At 31.0% G+C, this 13,965-nt stretch overlaps 2 protein-coding genes across 7 annotated transcripts in view; one reads left to right on the top strand and one right to left on the bottom strand.

Annotated features, from left to right (window-relative positions):
• LOC106662876 (monocarboxylate transporter 14) overlaps positions 1-1,616 on the bottom strand; it is a 39,986-nt gene extending 38,370 nt beyond the window's left edge. Inside the window, exon 1 of the mRNA XM_014387309.2 lies at positions 1,402-1,616. Within this exon, the coding sequence (XP_014242795.1) occupies positions 1,402-1,453 (52 nt within the window). The 5' untranslated portion in view covers positions 1,454-1,616. The remainder of the gene's footprint in view (positions 1-1,401) is intronic.
• Positions 1,617-5,353: 3,737 nt separating this feature from the next.
• On the top strand, positions 5,354-12,735 carry LOC106662866 (pyridoxal kinase). 6 transcript variants are annotated; one of them, XM_014387285.2, is made up of 8 exons: positions 5,354-5,446; positions 8,269-8,364; positions 8,443-8,542; positions 8,964-9,107; positions 11,682-11,802; positions 11,855-12,006; positions 12,070-12,258; positions 12,316-12,735. In XM_014387285.2, the coding sequence occupies exons 1-8, from the start codon at positions 5,426-5,428 to the stop codon at positions 12,423-12,425; spliced, it is 933 nt and encodes a 310-aa protein (XP_014242771.2). In that variant the 5' UTR covers positions 5,354-5,425; the 3' UTR covers positions 12,426-12,735. The 6 variants fall into 6 exon arrangements, with proteins under 6 accessions (XP_014242771.2, XP_014242770.2, XP_014242769.2 ...); XM_014387284.2 differs by having other exon boundaries at positions 5,355-5,446; positions 8,443-8,554; XM_014387283.2 differs by having other exon boundaries at positions 5,411-5,446; positions 8,206-8,364.
• Positions 12,736-13,965: the final 1,230 nt, after the last annotated feature.

The raw sequence follows: 13,965 nt of genomic DNA, 5'->3' as shown, positions 1-13,965 counted from the left end.
GGAGTCTGCGGGTAATTTACTGTAAATTACAAAAGCTAGAATTGCCGGTAGACTGCGTGAAGTGACAGGCTCTACTCTGTGCACGCGTGTAAGTTTATTTATTTATTTTTTACGAGGGTTCGCAACAGCAGAGGTTATATCAACCATCGGGGTTCCGGTGTTTTTGAAAAAAAGCCCATTTGTAAGTATGTCGAGTTCGAATGCAGGGATTGGATTCGAACTCGGGACCTATACCTTAAACCGTTGTACATGCTTTACAAAAAAATAATCAAAACATTCAATTTATTTGTGACATATAATTATCAGTAAAATGTTAGCTCAAACTATTTGAAGTTATTGCAGTTGCTTTTCAACAAATATTTATATTTTTATTTATTTAAAATATTACTATAAGACAATACACATTTAAAATCATATGCCAATGTAGAACATCTGGCTAAAAATTATTCCTAAAAAATTAAAGCTGAATTGTTAATTACTTTACAATAAAAATCCATAGAGTAAATTCTATATATTCAGTCTTGTAAATTTGTTTTTAAATCATATGCTTATGTAGACTATGTTGATTATATAGCCATGTCCTTGAGATGTCATACATCAATTGGAAATTTTTAAAACTGGGTTAAGAGTAGAGGTATTAAATGCAAATGTAGAATAGTATAATTTTTTTTTTTAATTAATATAATGAAATGTGTAAGCTCAAGACATTCAATTTTTTGTCGATGGTGGAGATAAATTGGGTTAAAGTTATATGTCAGTCGAATGAAGAATGTACAAATGAAATTTTCTAAATTATTTTATAATTTTTTTAAAGCGTAAATCCTATGATAAGCATTTGTTTTTCCATTATGCAGATTTTGATTACAAGATTATTAGTATAAAATATATATCATTATAAAAATTTGAAATTTGTTATTCGGACTTAAATAAAATGGTAATTTTGGGCTCAAAAATATGAGGTTGGTTTTTCAAACTGAACAAAGGGTGGCCAAGCCAGAAAAGTTTTCCTTGTTTTCCCTTTCAAGATATGATGTTAAAATGAAAGGATTTGCTAGTATATTACAATCTTAATAATGTTTGTCTTTTCATATATATTATATGATCAAATCGGCCAATTGTTGGCAATAATGACCTACTATGATTAAAGATCGTATCATTTGCAAATAAAAGAAACAAAATAGAACACTGATCGTTTAAGATCGTTGAGCCATGACAATTTGATGCAGTGTACAACTTTGCATATTTTGACGTTGGAAAGTTTGGGGCTCAAAATGTGTAAAGTCGGGGTTTTGGACTAAGCAAAGGATAGATATGTAAGAATTTTTTTTCCTTTGGATGCAATTATGTACTAACACGAGAATACATTATGCAAGGCGTGATATTAAGACGTGCATGATTTACCGTTTTGGAGAGGAGTGACGGGAGTCTGACTGTCCTTCCTGGTGTTGCTCATGTGGTATGCATGAGGCTCAGTGCTCTACTGCTTAGCGAGAGCGTCTGCCCCAATTGTACCGCAGTTGGACGAGGCTCGACCTTGCCATCCGTTGGTGGGGAAACCAGCTGATACGGATGGGCCACACGTGGCCTACACGTGTCCCGGCCGTTGGTGGAATGGCCGGGATTCGCTGCGAAATCTTTAATTCAGCCCCCTGGAATGTGGCGCATGCGTTGCCAGGGGATACAAGGAAAAAGCTATTAACAAACTTGCCCAGATCCGTATCAAATTGATGACAATTTAAAAAAAGATGAAAATCCATTTATAAATTAAAACTAAAAATGCACTCCTTTATAGCGTTTGATGGAGGAAAAAAATTTAATCGAACTTCTACTACGGGGTGGGGATTTGACGATATTGATTAATTGTCTGCTGGCTCATTCAGCATGCCCTATCTCCAGAAAATATCGAATATTGTATTACATATCTAAAATAACAAAATGAAAAACCTCAAATAATACAGAAAATAAAAACATACATAAAAACATGCCGCTTCACAAATTATGTAAAATATTAAACAACCACTCCCAAATTATCTTGTTCTCTCTGATCGATCAATATTTCAATAATTTGTTATGGTGTCAAATTGCCAAAATACGAGTGTCCTTTGTAATGAGCATAATGATGGCAACAAGTAGTCAAATAAGAATTAGCCTAATTATTTTTTTATTGGCACAATAAAAAGATATTTTTTGAAAAAAGATGAAAGCAAGAATGAAATAGTAAGCAAAGTATTTTATTATTACATACAAAACACAAGAAATTAACAATGTATAAAAATAAAATCTAATAGGTTTAACACTGCAATAAAAACAAATCCAAGAATTGCAACAAGCTAAAAAATGAATATTTTCCTTACCATCCTTATAAACCACTCATTAACAGAATAAAATAGCATAAACCAGTTTATGCTTCCTGTCCTTCAACAGCATAAAATACGTGCTACTTTTTGTTTACAATTTATATATTTTATTAAGTTTGAGCATAAATTAATTTTTAGTTTATTTTTTAATATAGATTAATCATCAAAATGTATTTATGTAAACCATTATTGTTCCAATTAGAGAACAAAATAAGTTATTAAAAACCACCAACAGTTTAAAAAATAGGAGAAAAAGTGGAGAAATTTGAACATTTCCTTTTATGATCAAAAGCAACTATTAATAGATATATTGAATTGAAATCATTGAAAGTTCTGAAGCAGCCAGGCAGATTTATTATTTTCGATCAGCAAGGAAATCTTGATAATAATAAAAGTAATTAAAGCTAAAGAATTATGATTTCGATTCCGATTTATACAAGCTCAAATCTGCATTTCCAGAAAATATCAAATATCATATTACGTACCATAATAAAAATAACATAATGCAAAATCTCAAATAATACAGAAAATAAAAATATACGCCGCCTCCCAAGTTACAAAAAATATTAAATAATTACTCCCAAATCACCTTCCTCTCTCTGAAGGATAATAATTAATAATTTGGTATGGTGTTAAGTTACCGCCCTTCGTAGTAATCATAATGATGAGAGGGTTCAAATAAGAACCTAATTATTTTTTTATTGGCACAATAAAGAGATTTTTTTTTCCAAGAAGATGAAAGCAAGCATGAAATAATAAGCAAAGTTTTTATTATAACATACAAAACCCAGGAAAATAATTTTGTACAAAAATAAAATCTAATAGGTTCAACACTGTAATAAAATAAAATCCAAGAATTGCAACAAGCTAAAAAATATCTATTTTCCTTATCATCATTATAAATCATTCATTAACAGAATAAAATAGCATAAACCAGTTTATGCTTCCTGTCCTTCAACAACATAAAATAGATGCTACTTTTTATTTACAATTTATATATTTTATGAAGTTTGATCATAAATTAATTTTTAGTTTATTTTTTAATATAGAATAATCATCAAAATATATTTATATAAACCATGTATTGTTCCATACAGAGAACAAAAGAAGTTATTAAAAACCACACTCACTTAAAAAATGAGTGTAAAAGTGGAGAAATTTGAAAATTTCCTTTTATGATCAAAAGCAACTATTAATAGACATATTGAATTGAAACCATTGAAAGTTCTGAAGCAGCCAGGCAGATTTATTATTTTCGATCAGCAAGGAAATCTTGATAATAATAAAAGTAATTAAAGCTAAAGAATTATGATTTTGATTCTGATTTATACAAGCTCAAATCTGCATTTCCAGAAAATATCAAATATCGTATTACGTATCATAATAAAAATAACATAATGAAAAACCTCAAATAATAATAAAAACATATGCCGCCTCCCAAGTTACGAGAAATATTAAACAATCACTCCCAAATCGCCTTGTTATCTCTGATGGATCAATATTTTAATAATTTTACATGGTTTTAAATTACCAAAATACAGATGCCCTCTATAATGAGCACAATCATGACATAGAGTAAAGTATTATTATATTATTATATTATTATTATATTATTACATACAAAATCCAGAAAATTAAAAATGTACGACAAAAAATTTAATAGGTTTAACAGTGCAATAAGAACAAATCCAAGAATCACAACAAACAAAAAAATGACTAATTCCCCTATCATCAGTATAAATGATTAACAGTTTTAAATATAAACCAGTTTATGCTTCCTGTCCTTCAACAACATAAAATAGGCCCTTCTTTTTTAACAATTTATGTATTCTATTATACTTGAACCTAGATTTATTTTATTTTATTTTTATTGTATTTTTTATACAGAATAATCATCAAAATGAATTTATGTAAACCCTGTACTGTTCCAATTAGAGAATAAAATAAGTTATTAAAAACCACCAAAATTTAAAAAAATAGGGTGAAAAGTGGTGAAATTTGTACATTTCCTTATGACCAAAAGTAACTGTTAATAGACACATGAAAACATTGAAAGTTTCTGATTTACTCAACTAATTCAATTGTTCTTCAATTGTTACTGTTTATCAAGAATTCCCCTCAGATCAGAGGGATACTCTTTTATCATAATAATAGACATAAAAAGTTATTGATGCTACATTGTTTTTTCTTAAATTGTAACTGACATATTCTACCATTCAAGGTCCTGAAGAAGACCTGAATACAGATTGAGAAAAACGAAAAAGGTGTTTTTCTAAAATACTACATTCTTGATCGCTCCTCATGACTTCAACAAATTATCGTTTAATTTAAGTTTTAGTTTTTTCATATGGGAAAATCTGTATTTTTTATTGCAAAATATATTTTATATTGTTTAAATAAATTAAAAAATAAGCGGACCACCCAATAAAATTTATATGATCTTCCTCAGACCATGGTTTTGATAATGATCTGCTTTGCATTGTGCAATAAGTTAGTTGATAATGTGGTGTTATAGACAAATCATGAAAATGGTGCCAAACGTATCAAGTACATAAAATAGTGCATCATTTCTAGATTTTTTTTTGCATTGATAATATTGGATCAACAATTGATCAGTACATGTATTTTTGTTTGGTAAACCACAACTGCGATAAAAACCTAATGAAGATTGTTTAATTAATGACAAAACCAGACTTGACTATGGAAAATTAATATAATATGGATTTTGTAAGTTGAACAGCTGTTTATATTTAAATGTTATAAAGGGCTTAAAAGAAAAAAGAAACTTTAGCAATACAAAACTTATTTTGAGGCAAAAAGCATTTAGAGTAAACCTTATTTTAAAATAATGTAAAAATAAGTTTAATTTAGGATAATTTCTCAGTGAAAATGCGCAAACTTGTGAGCGTTTATGTTTTTACTTTGATTTTATCTTTTTGCAGATATGGTAGTTTATTTGAGTGAAAATTAAAATTTGAACAAAAAAGAGGATGCGCCGCGCTTCGCTGCGCCGTTTTATCTCTTCAACAAACAGGACAGCGGTGAGAACTAAGAAAGTAAGAAGTTATATGACGGTTACTCAAAATCAAGTGAGTCGGACTTACTCTTGATGTTGCTTGTAACTTTTTGAATATTAAATTTTAATATAGAACTGTAAAAGAAATTGGCTAATTCAGAAATTCAACTTAAATTCTTATTACATTTAATATGTAACTAAACAATCACTATTTTTGAGAATTATTTGATATTTTCTATTCAATGATCAATAATTGATTATGAAAATAATATATGATCTCTTTTTAATGTAAATACTTGTTTTTACAAAATATGTAATGTAAAAATGTATATCCTGATTTTATCAATGAAGGACATGTCTGTGAAGAAAAAATACAATTTTATATAATTTAATCCCCTTGCGTAAGAAAATATTGTTTCTGAAAATTTTGTAGTTCTTAATAGTTTTATTTTTGTTCTGCATTGGTTTAAAATCAATGTATTTACTGATATTTTAATTTTGAATCAAAATCTACACAAACATGCACTAGAGGTTTATTATATAATTCATTTTATCTGCATTGCCTAAAATTTGCCTAATATTTTTCATGTGATTAATCATCTCTGAACATCATGGTATTGGGTCAGGCAATTGTCTGCAACAGAGATCCTCTTAAAATTAGGGAAATTCTCCAAATGTATGCTGAAATAACAATTCAAAACTGGTGGAAAATCCAATTTTAAAATATAAGTTTTAAGTGGTGGTCTGCTTATTGTAATCGTGGCCTTCAATCTAATCACCTCTCACTTCCAGTTTTTATTGGAAAAACTTACTTGTACATTTTTATCCAGTCTTGCATTTATTTAAAGGTTCGAAATCTGGATAACTGTGAAAAACAGTTTGTGAGTAAACTATCGTTTTTCATCCTATTGACTCACTCCATCTTAACTACACTAATGGAAAAAATAAATCCACCTTAAATTTTAACGTATTTAGGATTATCCATATTTAGCATACCAAAAATAGGTTTGGTTGTAAAAGTAAAAATAAGACATTTTAAAAGACAATGTGTATTATCTAATTCTAAAAACACAATTATTGAGTAAAGAACAGAAAATTCAAAAACAAATAAAAATGAAAAATTTAATACTGAATATTTACACCTCTGGTGCACACTGTCCATTAAACGCCTTCACATTCCTTGGAAAAGAGTTCTGGTGAAATACTAAGGAATTCTTTCTCATTCAGTAAGAAGAGACGTTTCCAACGTTTAGGGTGTTAAGACCTGGGTTTCTCCATCATACTCGTCACTTAAGTTGGTCCCAAATATGTTCAATTGGGTTCAAATCTGGTCTTCGAGCTGGCAACACCAAGCACTCAATTCCAATTCAGGTTAATCCACAATATATGCTCTATGGGCCTGGCATTAGCAAGAATCTCTCACCGATGTGGGGGCAAATGGCCACATGTTCTTGATTATGTCTTATTAACACCTATGTGATCTTCCTCACACAACAACCAATTTAGTTCGGGCATCCAAGGAAACGTCATCCCAGAAAATCACTGACCCACTGTGGAATGCCACCTGAGTAACTATACAGCATAGCTTTATCCTGAGCGTCGCCATATGAAGATTTGAGGCCAGCTCTCACCTCATCTCTAAAGATAATTCATTCCCAATCTTCCAATTTCCAATTCATGCGTTCCTGTGTGAATTAAAGCCTGGCCATTTTCGGAGCTGTGGTAAGATGTGGCCCATGAGCCCTGAGGTTACTAACATTGAGCCTTCTTCTTGTAGTCCTGGAGTAAATTGAACCATTTTGGTTTTGTCTTATCAGATTTCTTAGCTCATTTCCCGTAATTCTGCAGTTTCGTAAGCCTGATGAAGTATGAATCATCTCTTGTCTGTAGCCCCTCCCTGCCTTGGCCTTGTAATATGGAGCCCTGTTTCTCTGAGCGCCGAAGGACTCTTCCTATTTTGAGTGATTTACACTCAGTCTCTTGGCAACATTACAATGGCTGTACACTTCCTCTAATAATGACCACTGTCATATTCGCTCAAATGCCTGAATGGAGTGATTGAAAAAGATTTAAGAATAAGAATAATAACAAATGAAATTAACTAAGGAAAAACAATTAACTGAAAGAAATTTTGTAGGCATAGCGGAAGTGCACAATCTTACTTTTTGTGTAAGTGGGATTAATCAGTACAAAAATGTTTATTAAAGGAAGTAAATAAACCAGGATTTACTGTTTATTTTGATTATGATAGCTCTTAAAAAATGGATTTAATTTTAATTTACTAAATAAATTGAGTGGTGAGTTAAAATGTCCATCAGTGTATTTCCATTTCAACCAGGGTCTCCGTTGCAACGTTAATCTGAGAGAAATGGGTAAAATTCTCAATTTGGCAAACAACTCATGACCCTGCTGATCATGATCTAACTCAAGACAAAATTGATAGTTTTTTTTAACAGAATTTGAGTTGTTAAACATTTTCCAGTAGTACGATCACTCTGTTCTGCCTTGTATTGTTCTGTAGATTTGCTTAGAATTGTACATTCTTTGAATCAAAAATAAAGGCGAAGGAATTGAATAAAATGATTTAATTCATTTTTGAAATTTAGTCCAAATAGTTTGATGATTTGGATGTATTGAAGGAACTGAATTGAAAAATTATATTGACGAGTAACAACAAACTTAAATTTCAATAATGTCATTTCTTTGTCGTTGCTATTAACTGTATCAATAATTACTGAAAACAATAGGCAGTAAGTCCATTATGTAGGGAAATATTTTTTTTTTTTTTAATTACTATGTTTTATCAATGAGCTTTTATTTATGTGCTAACAGTTACATAAGATAAGTTATGTCACACTGAGTACTGACATAGAAGCCCACTCCATTGTTTTTCAGACCGTGGCAGACATGGAATCTCCAAGAGTGCTTTCCATCCAAAGTCATGTTGTTCATGGTTATGTCGGAAATAAAAGTGCAACATTCCCTCTTCAGGTATGGTTTAGATATTAATTTTTTTTTTATACTTAGATAAAATATTTTTACACTTTAAAACATTAAGCGATTACTTAGGTTCTAGGATTTGAGGTCGACCCTATTAATTCGGTCCAGTTGAGCAATCACACAGGGTACAAATCGTTTAAGGGGCAGATATTGAATGAAAATGATCTTAGTAAGTTTTACTGTAAGTTTATCATTCAAGATATTAGTCCACAGTTTTCAAGTAGTGTCCCATTATTTTTTATTTCTCCCTTACACAACGACAAGTAAGTAAACCCGATTTACATCAAATAAGATTATAAAAAGAGATCTTCCATTGTTATCTCCATATATCAACTTAAAACTGTTTTATCTTCTTCTAAATTAAGAATTAATTAAGAGAAATTCCATGTCACATCAATTTAATCTACTCGTTAAAAATTTATCTTTCAAAATACAAATACAACATGGACATATATTTTATTAAATTGAATTTTGAGTTAAAACAATAATTAAATTATATAGTACAATTCTTAGAATAGCGTACTTAATAAGTTATTAATAAATAAGTTCTTATTCTAGCATAATAATTGTTGTATTTATTATATTTTCAGATGATTTAATTGAGTCATTAAAGCATAACAATTTATTAAACTACACCCATTTACTGACCGGTTATGTCGGTTCACCGTCATTCCTCAATAAAATTGTGGATTTGGTCAAGGAATTGCGCCAAATCAATCCCAATCTTGTTTATGGTATGTCAATAATTTTACAATGGTACAAAATGCTATATTTTTTATTATTGTTTGAGTAATTGAAATGTAATAGAATACGTATTGTAGCTGGAGAGAATGATTTTTAGTTACTTTTTGGAAATGCTTCAAAACTTAATTAACTGTTGTTACTTTTTTGGAAGCCTGTTGAACCTCCGTGGTATGCCATAGTCATGTTAAAACATAAAAAGTGCTGCTACAACGTTGAATGTGCTGTCTAGTTCATTGGTTATTGATTTTCTGTCAGAAATGTAGGTAATTTTATTCAAACCCGACATACTTACAAATTTTTTTTTTTTTTTTTTTCAAAAAATACTGGCGCCTGAGGGTTGATATAACCTCTAATGTTGTGACCCTCATAAAAAAAAAAATGCTGGTAATTTGGTTCACAAGGGTAGAAACCTCAAGGTACAGTGGGTGATTCAGAGAAAGTAGATCATACGATAGAAGACAAAGTTATATTAGTTTGCAAAACCTCTTCTTGCGACTCATGTACTTAACCAACTTCAGAAAAGTCAAAACTATTAATTGCAAGGGGATCAGAATTACCAGGATGTTTCACAAAGAACAGATGCATTTTGTCAGATATACTCAAGAGCCAAATCACCATGAAAGGATTTTTTTTTATTTATATAGGCTCAAATCCACACATGAATGCCGAGCCTATTTGCTTCTCGTAGTCCCCTGGCAATTCCAGCTTTTGTAATTTACAGTAAACTGTTGGCTGACAGAGAATCACCCATCACGGGGGATGGCAGTCCGGGAGCAATCCTCAGTTTTACCCATCCAGCCACCGAGGTAGTGTGGGGGGGACGGTTGCTGTCAACAGTTAGGTCAATTCAGTACCCAACGCATACAGTTCCAAGCTCATTCGCACTCACGATCATTCTTAAATCTTAAATACATCACACCTATTTATGTACCCACGTACATTTACTTTATACATTTTACTTCTATTTACCATTCATTCCATTAGGGTAATGGAGTACTCGATATTCCTTCATCACCCTTCTCACATATAATACAACTAACCTAATTGAGGGTCGATGGGATAGTCAATATTCCACCATTGACCCTCTCACATCCACACTCACACTAATAAATACTACAATTAATTAAGGTTTTTAGTTGAGAAAAAAAAGTCAATGGCACGAGCGGGATTCGAACCCACGATCTTCGGCTTGATATGCCGCTGCTCTACCACTTGAGCTATCGTGACCTCGATCCACTCGGACACCAACTTCCCATCTCAACCGCACCTTTTAAATTTTCCCTCCTTTTTGCCATTTTTCAAATGCCGTGTAATCGGATTGGATTCTCGACGACGAATGAAATTGCCACGGAGAGCTTTAGAGAAGTATACTTCATTTTAAATCATTAAACTCACTAATTTCGTGGTCTGCTTGACCAATTAATATATTACAATTAATTAAGGTTTTTAGTTGAGATAAAAAAAAATTTCATTTGTCGTCGAGAATCCAATCCGATTACATGACATTTGAAAAATGGCAAAAAGGAGGGAAAATTCAAAAGGTGCGGTTGAGATGGGAATTTGGTGTCCGAGTGGATCGAGGTCACGATAGCTCATTGACCCACTCACATCACACACTCACACTAATAATACATTCACTCTCAATACATAATTTAAACTTATTATACAACTAACCTAATTGAGGGTCAATAGGTACTCGATATTCCACCATCGACCCTCTCACATCACACATTCACTCTCAACACAAACTAGGTATACATAACTATCATTACTATATGCTTCAAACACAGTTTCCTAAAACAAAAAAGAACCGGAGATCAATACATTTGCTGTTGTGCTCAAGCACAAATCTCAAATTCGGTGAAATTCTTGCGCGCTCTCCATTTGGGGCCAAGGCATTGCACCCTTCAGTTAGGTGGGGCGCATTGAGCAACGTGGAGCCCAGCCGTGAAAGGTATAAAGAATAAAAACCTATCTGCCATAAAGCAACACTGGTCATAGGAGAGTTGTACAAGTATGTGTGTTAGTTAAATTTCAGCTTTCTGTTTAGTTTTTAGTAGTTGATTCAAAACAGACAGGTAAGTATGTGGTTGTAGTTCGAAGTTGATATGGAAGTTCCATGTTAGGCTTCTTTACATCAGTATTTCCAATATTGATCTCTATGTTCCTAGGGTTCCAGGCTATACAACTATACATCCATCTACTTTCAGTATTCGAGTACTTTTTTAAAGTAAATGCTGCCTTTTTGTATCTGTACATCATATGTTGAGTATTGAGACTAGTGTTATCATATTTCATACTTTGCCTCTATGATGATGGGAAGGTCATGGATGTGAAAGAACAGGACCCTTCAGAATGTTTGAGCACATGTGAAACATAGTTGTATTCATACTCTAAAGTTTCGAATATACTATTTTAAAAGTTAATATTTTTTATGTGAGTGGAATCCTTTTTTTTTCTAAGGATGTAAAAGAAAACTAAACTTCATATAATTCTAAAACAATCGGCTTTTAAATTTTGAACATTATCACAATAATAAATTAATAATCGTCAAAAATTTTCAGTTTGCGACCCAGTTATGGGAGACAACGGTAAGCTGTATGTACCTGAATCTTTGCTACCTATATATCAGGATTTATTAATACCCTTGGCAGATGTGATCACTCCAAATCAATTTGAATTGGAGTAAGTTTTATATTTTGTTTTTTAAATGTTTTGTCTAATTTTAAATTATTAGATTGCTTACTGGGCATAAAATAAATTCAATCGATGATGCTTGGACGGCTATCAACACATTTCACAATAAGAGCAATTGCAGTACCGTAATCGTTTCTTCCTCAAATCTCGGAACAGAAAATGAATTGATCGCTTTAGCGAGTAGCAATGCAGGTTAATTTCATATATACTGTTCAATCTACATTTATAAAAACAAAATTAATGTAATTCTTTTAGGCGGAAAGGAGAAGAGAGTCTTGTTAAAGTTTCCAAAGTTACCAGGTAATTTTACTGGCACCGGTGATCTATTTGCAGCACTGTTTTTAGCCTGGAACTACAAGACGAAAAACAATTTGACTAAATCCTTGGAGTACACGATTTCAACACTACAAAGTCTATTGAAAAGAACATTGAACATTGCTAAAGGTAAATCTTGGCTAAATTACCTTAATTCTTTGTATATCTTAACTGTTTAATCTTTAGAATCTTCAAACGGCCAACCACTTACACATGCACAATTAGAATTGAAGATAATTCAAAGCAAAAACGACATAGAAGACCCTAAAGTTACAGTTCAAGCGGTGGAATTGTAATGAGACATACACACCAAAAAATTATTAGCCGAAACCGAGTAGATGGGGGTAGATAATATTGTTTTGCAACTTGTCACATACCTAATCAAACAAACTTTGGTGTTGTGATATATGGCAAAAAAATATATTTATAATAGAGTGCCTAAATGTATAATTTTAAAAGTTGAATTTTCTAAATTGTTTTTACAAATATTGTTATATTTAAAGGGCAAGTTATTTGGATTGGTGAGATTTACATTATTTATTTATTTATTTATTTATTTATGGGCAGTAGACTGTTTTATTATAATAACTACAATAAGAGACAAAGAAACATTTAAAACAACAAAAAGCATAAAAAAACATTGAAATATTAAACATTGACATTGATAAAAATAATCACACCTACTAATGAACTGTGGTGCTTCACTTGCCCACAGAAGGAAGTGCTTTGGGATGAACAATGTGAACATAGAAGAGATTTAATTTTAATCTTTGAAAGTTTTTTGCGGAGAAATTATTCAAGCATTTGACCGGCCTTTTTTTTTTTATTTTCTACATTCTGTTTTTCCTTGAAAGTTGCTTTATCGTCGACTAACCAAAAATAAATTCTAGGGTTTCTTTCATTCTTCTTGATTTTGATCTTGATTACCTTTCCCACCATTTTTATTTGGCCTGGAATTGGCCCAAAAGGGCACATCTTGATCCTGAAGTTTCAATTGTATATTTTGCCACCCTGCTTCAGTTGACTTTTATTAAAATAACAATTTAGAGTGCTTGAGTTTCTATAAAGATAACAAACACAAATTTGCATTGGTGAACAAATTATAATTCATCACGAGCAAGAACTGTCTAAGTTTAAAAAACTATTTAAGGTCAAATTTTTATATTTTTGAATGTAAATGTTGTGTCAATTATAGAGGTGCTTCACTATATTTCTATCCCTCCTTTCTTCCCATAACTGACTTATTATTGATTCATAAATTAAAAACAAACAATCTAATCTTGAGAGAATATTTTTTAAAACAATAAAATATTTTAACAAACAGCTTAATAAACCAGGGTCTTCAGACTAAAATGTATTTTGCCTCAATAGAATAGTATTGTTTGTGTATCAATTTGGAAATCAATTGTCACTAAATTGTTTGACATAAACTATTAAAATTATTATACAAAACTCTTTAAATATAATAATAATAATAAAAAATGGTTTAGAAATAATTAGCTTCAGTGCGTCAAAGACTGTCTAAACTATTCATTCCTTAAAATACTATTAATAATATTTAATATTGTAAATAATATTATTATGTATTTATAATAACAGATGGGTATTTATTTGGGTATAACATTCCTTGTTTTACAAAAATGTCTTCCATTAGATATGTAAGCATTTTAGTATAAAATTTGTTAAATTATTTTGAAATTATTTTATCTAGTGAAAATAAAAATAGTCATGTGTTTGTTTTGTCGTTTTCTTTTGAATTCTAAAAGAATCCTTTCAATTACTGTTTTTGACATCCAGATGTTCAAATGCACGGTGACGAGGGGAAAGAAGGGCAGA

Source organism: Cimex lectularius, unplaced genomic scaffold (assembly GCF_000648675.2).
Source record: "Cimex lectularius strain Harlan isolate CLEC.00 unplaced genomic scaffold, Clec_2.1 scaffold84, whole genome shotgun sequence".
Taxonomy (NCBI): domain Eukaryota; kingdom Metazoa; phylum Arthropoda; class Insecta; order Hemiptera; family Cimicidae; genus Cimex; species Cimex lectularius.
This window is presented reverse-complemented; position numbering and strand designations above follow the sequence as displayed.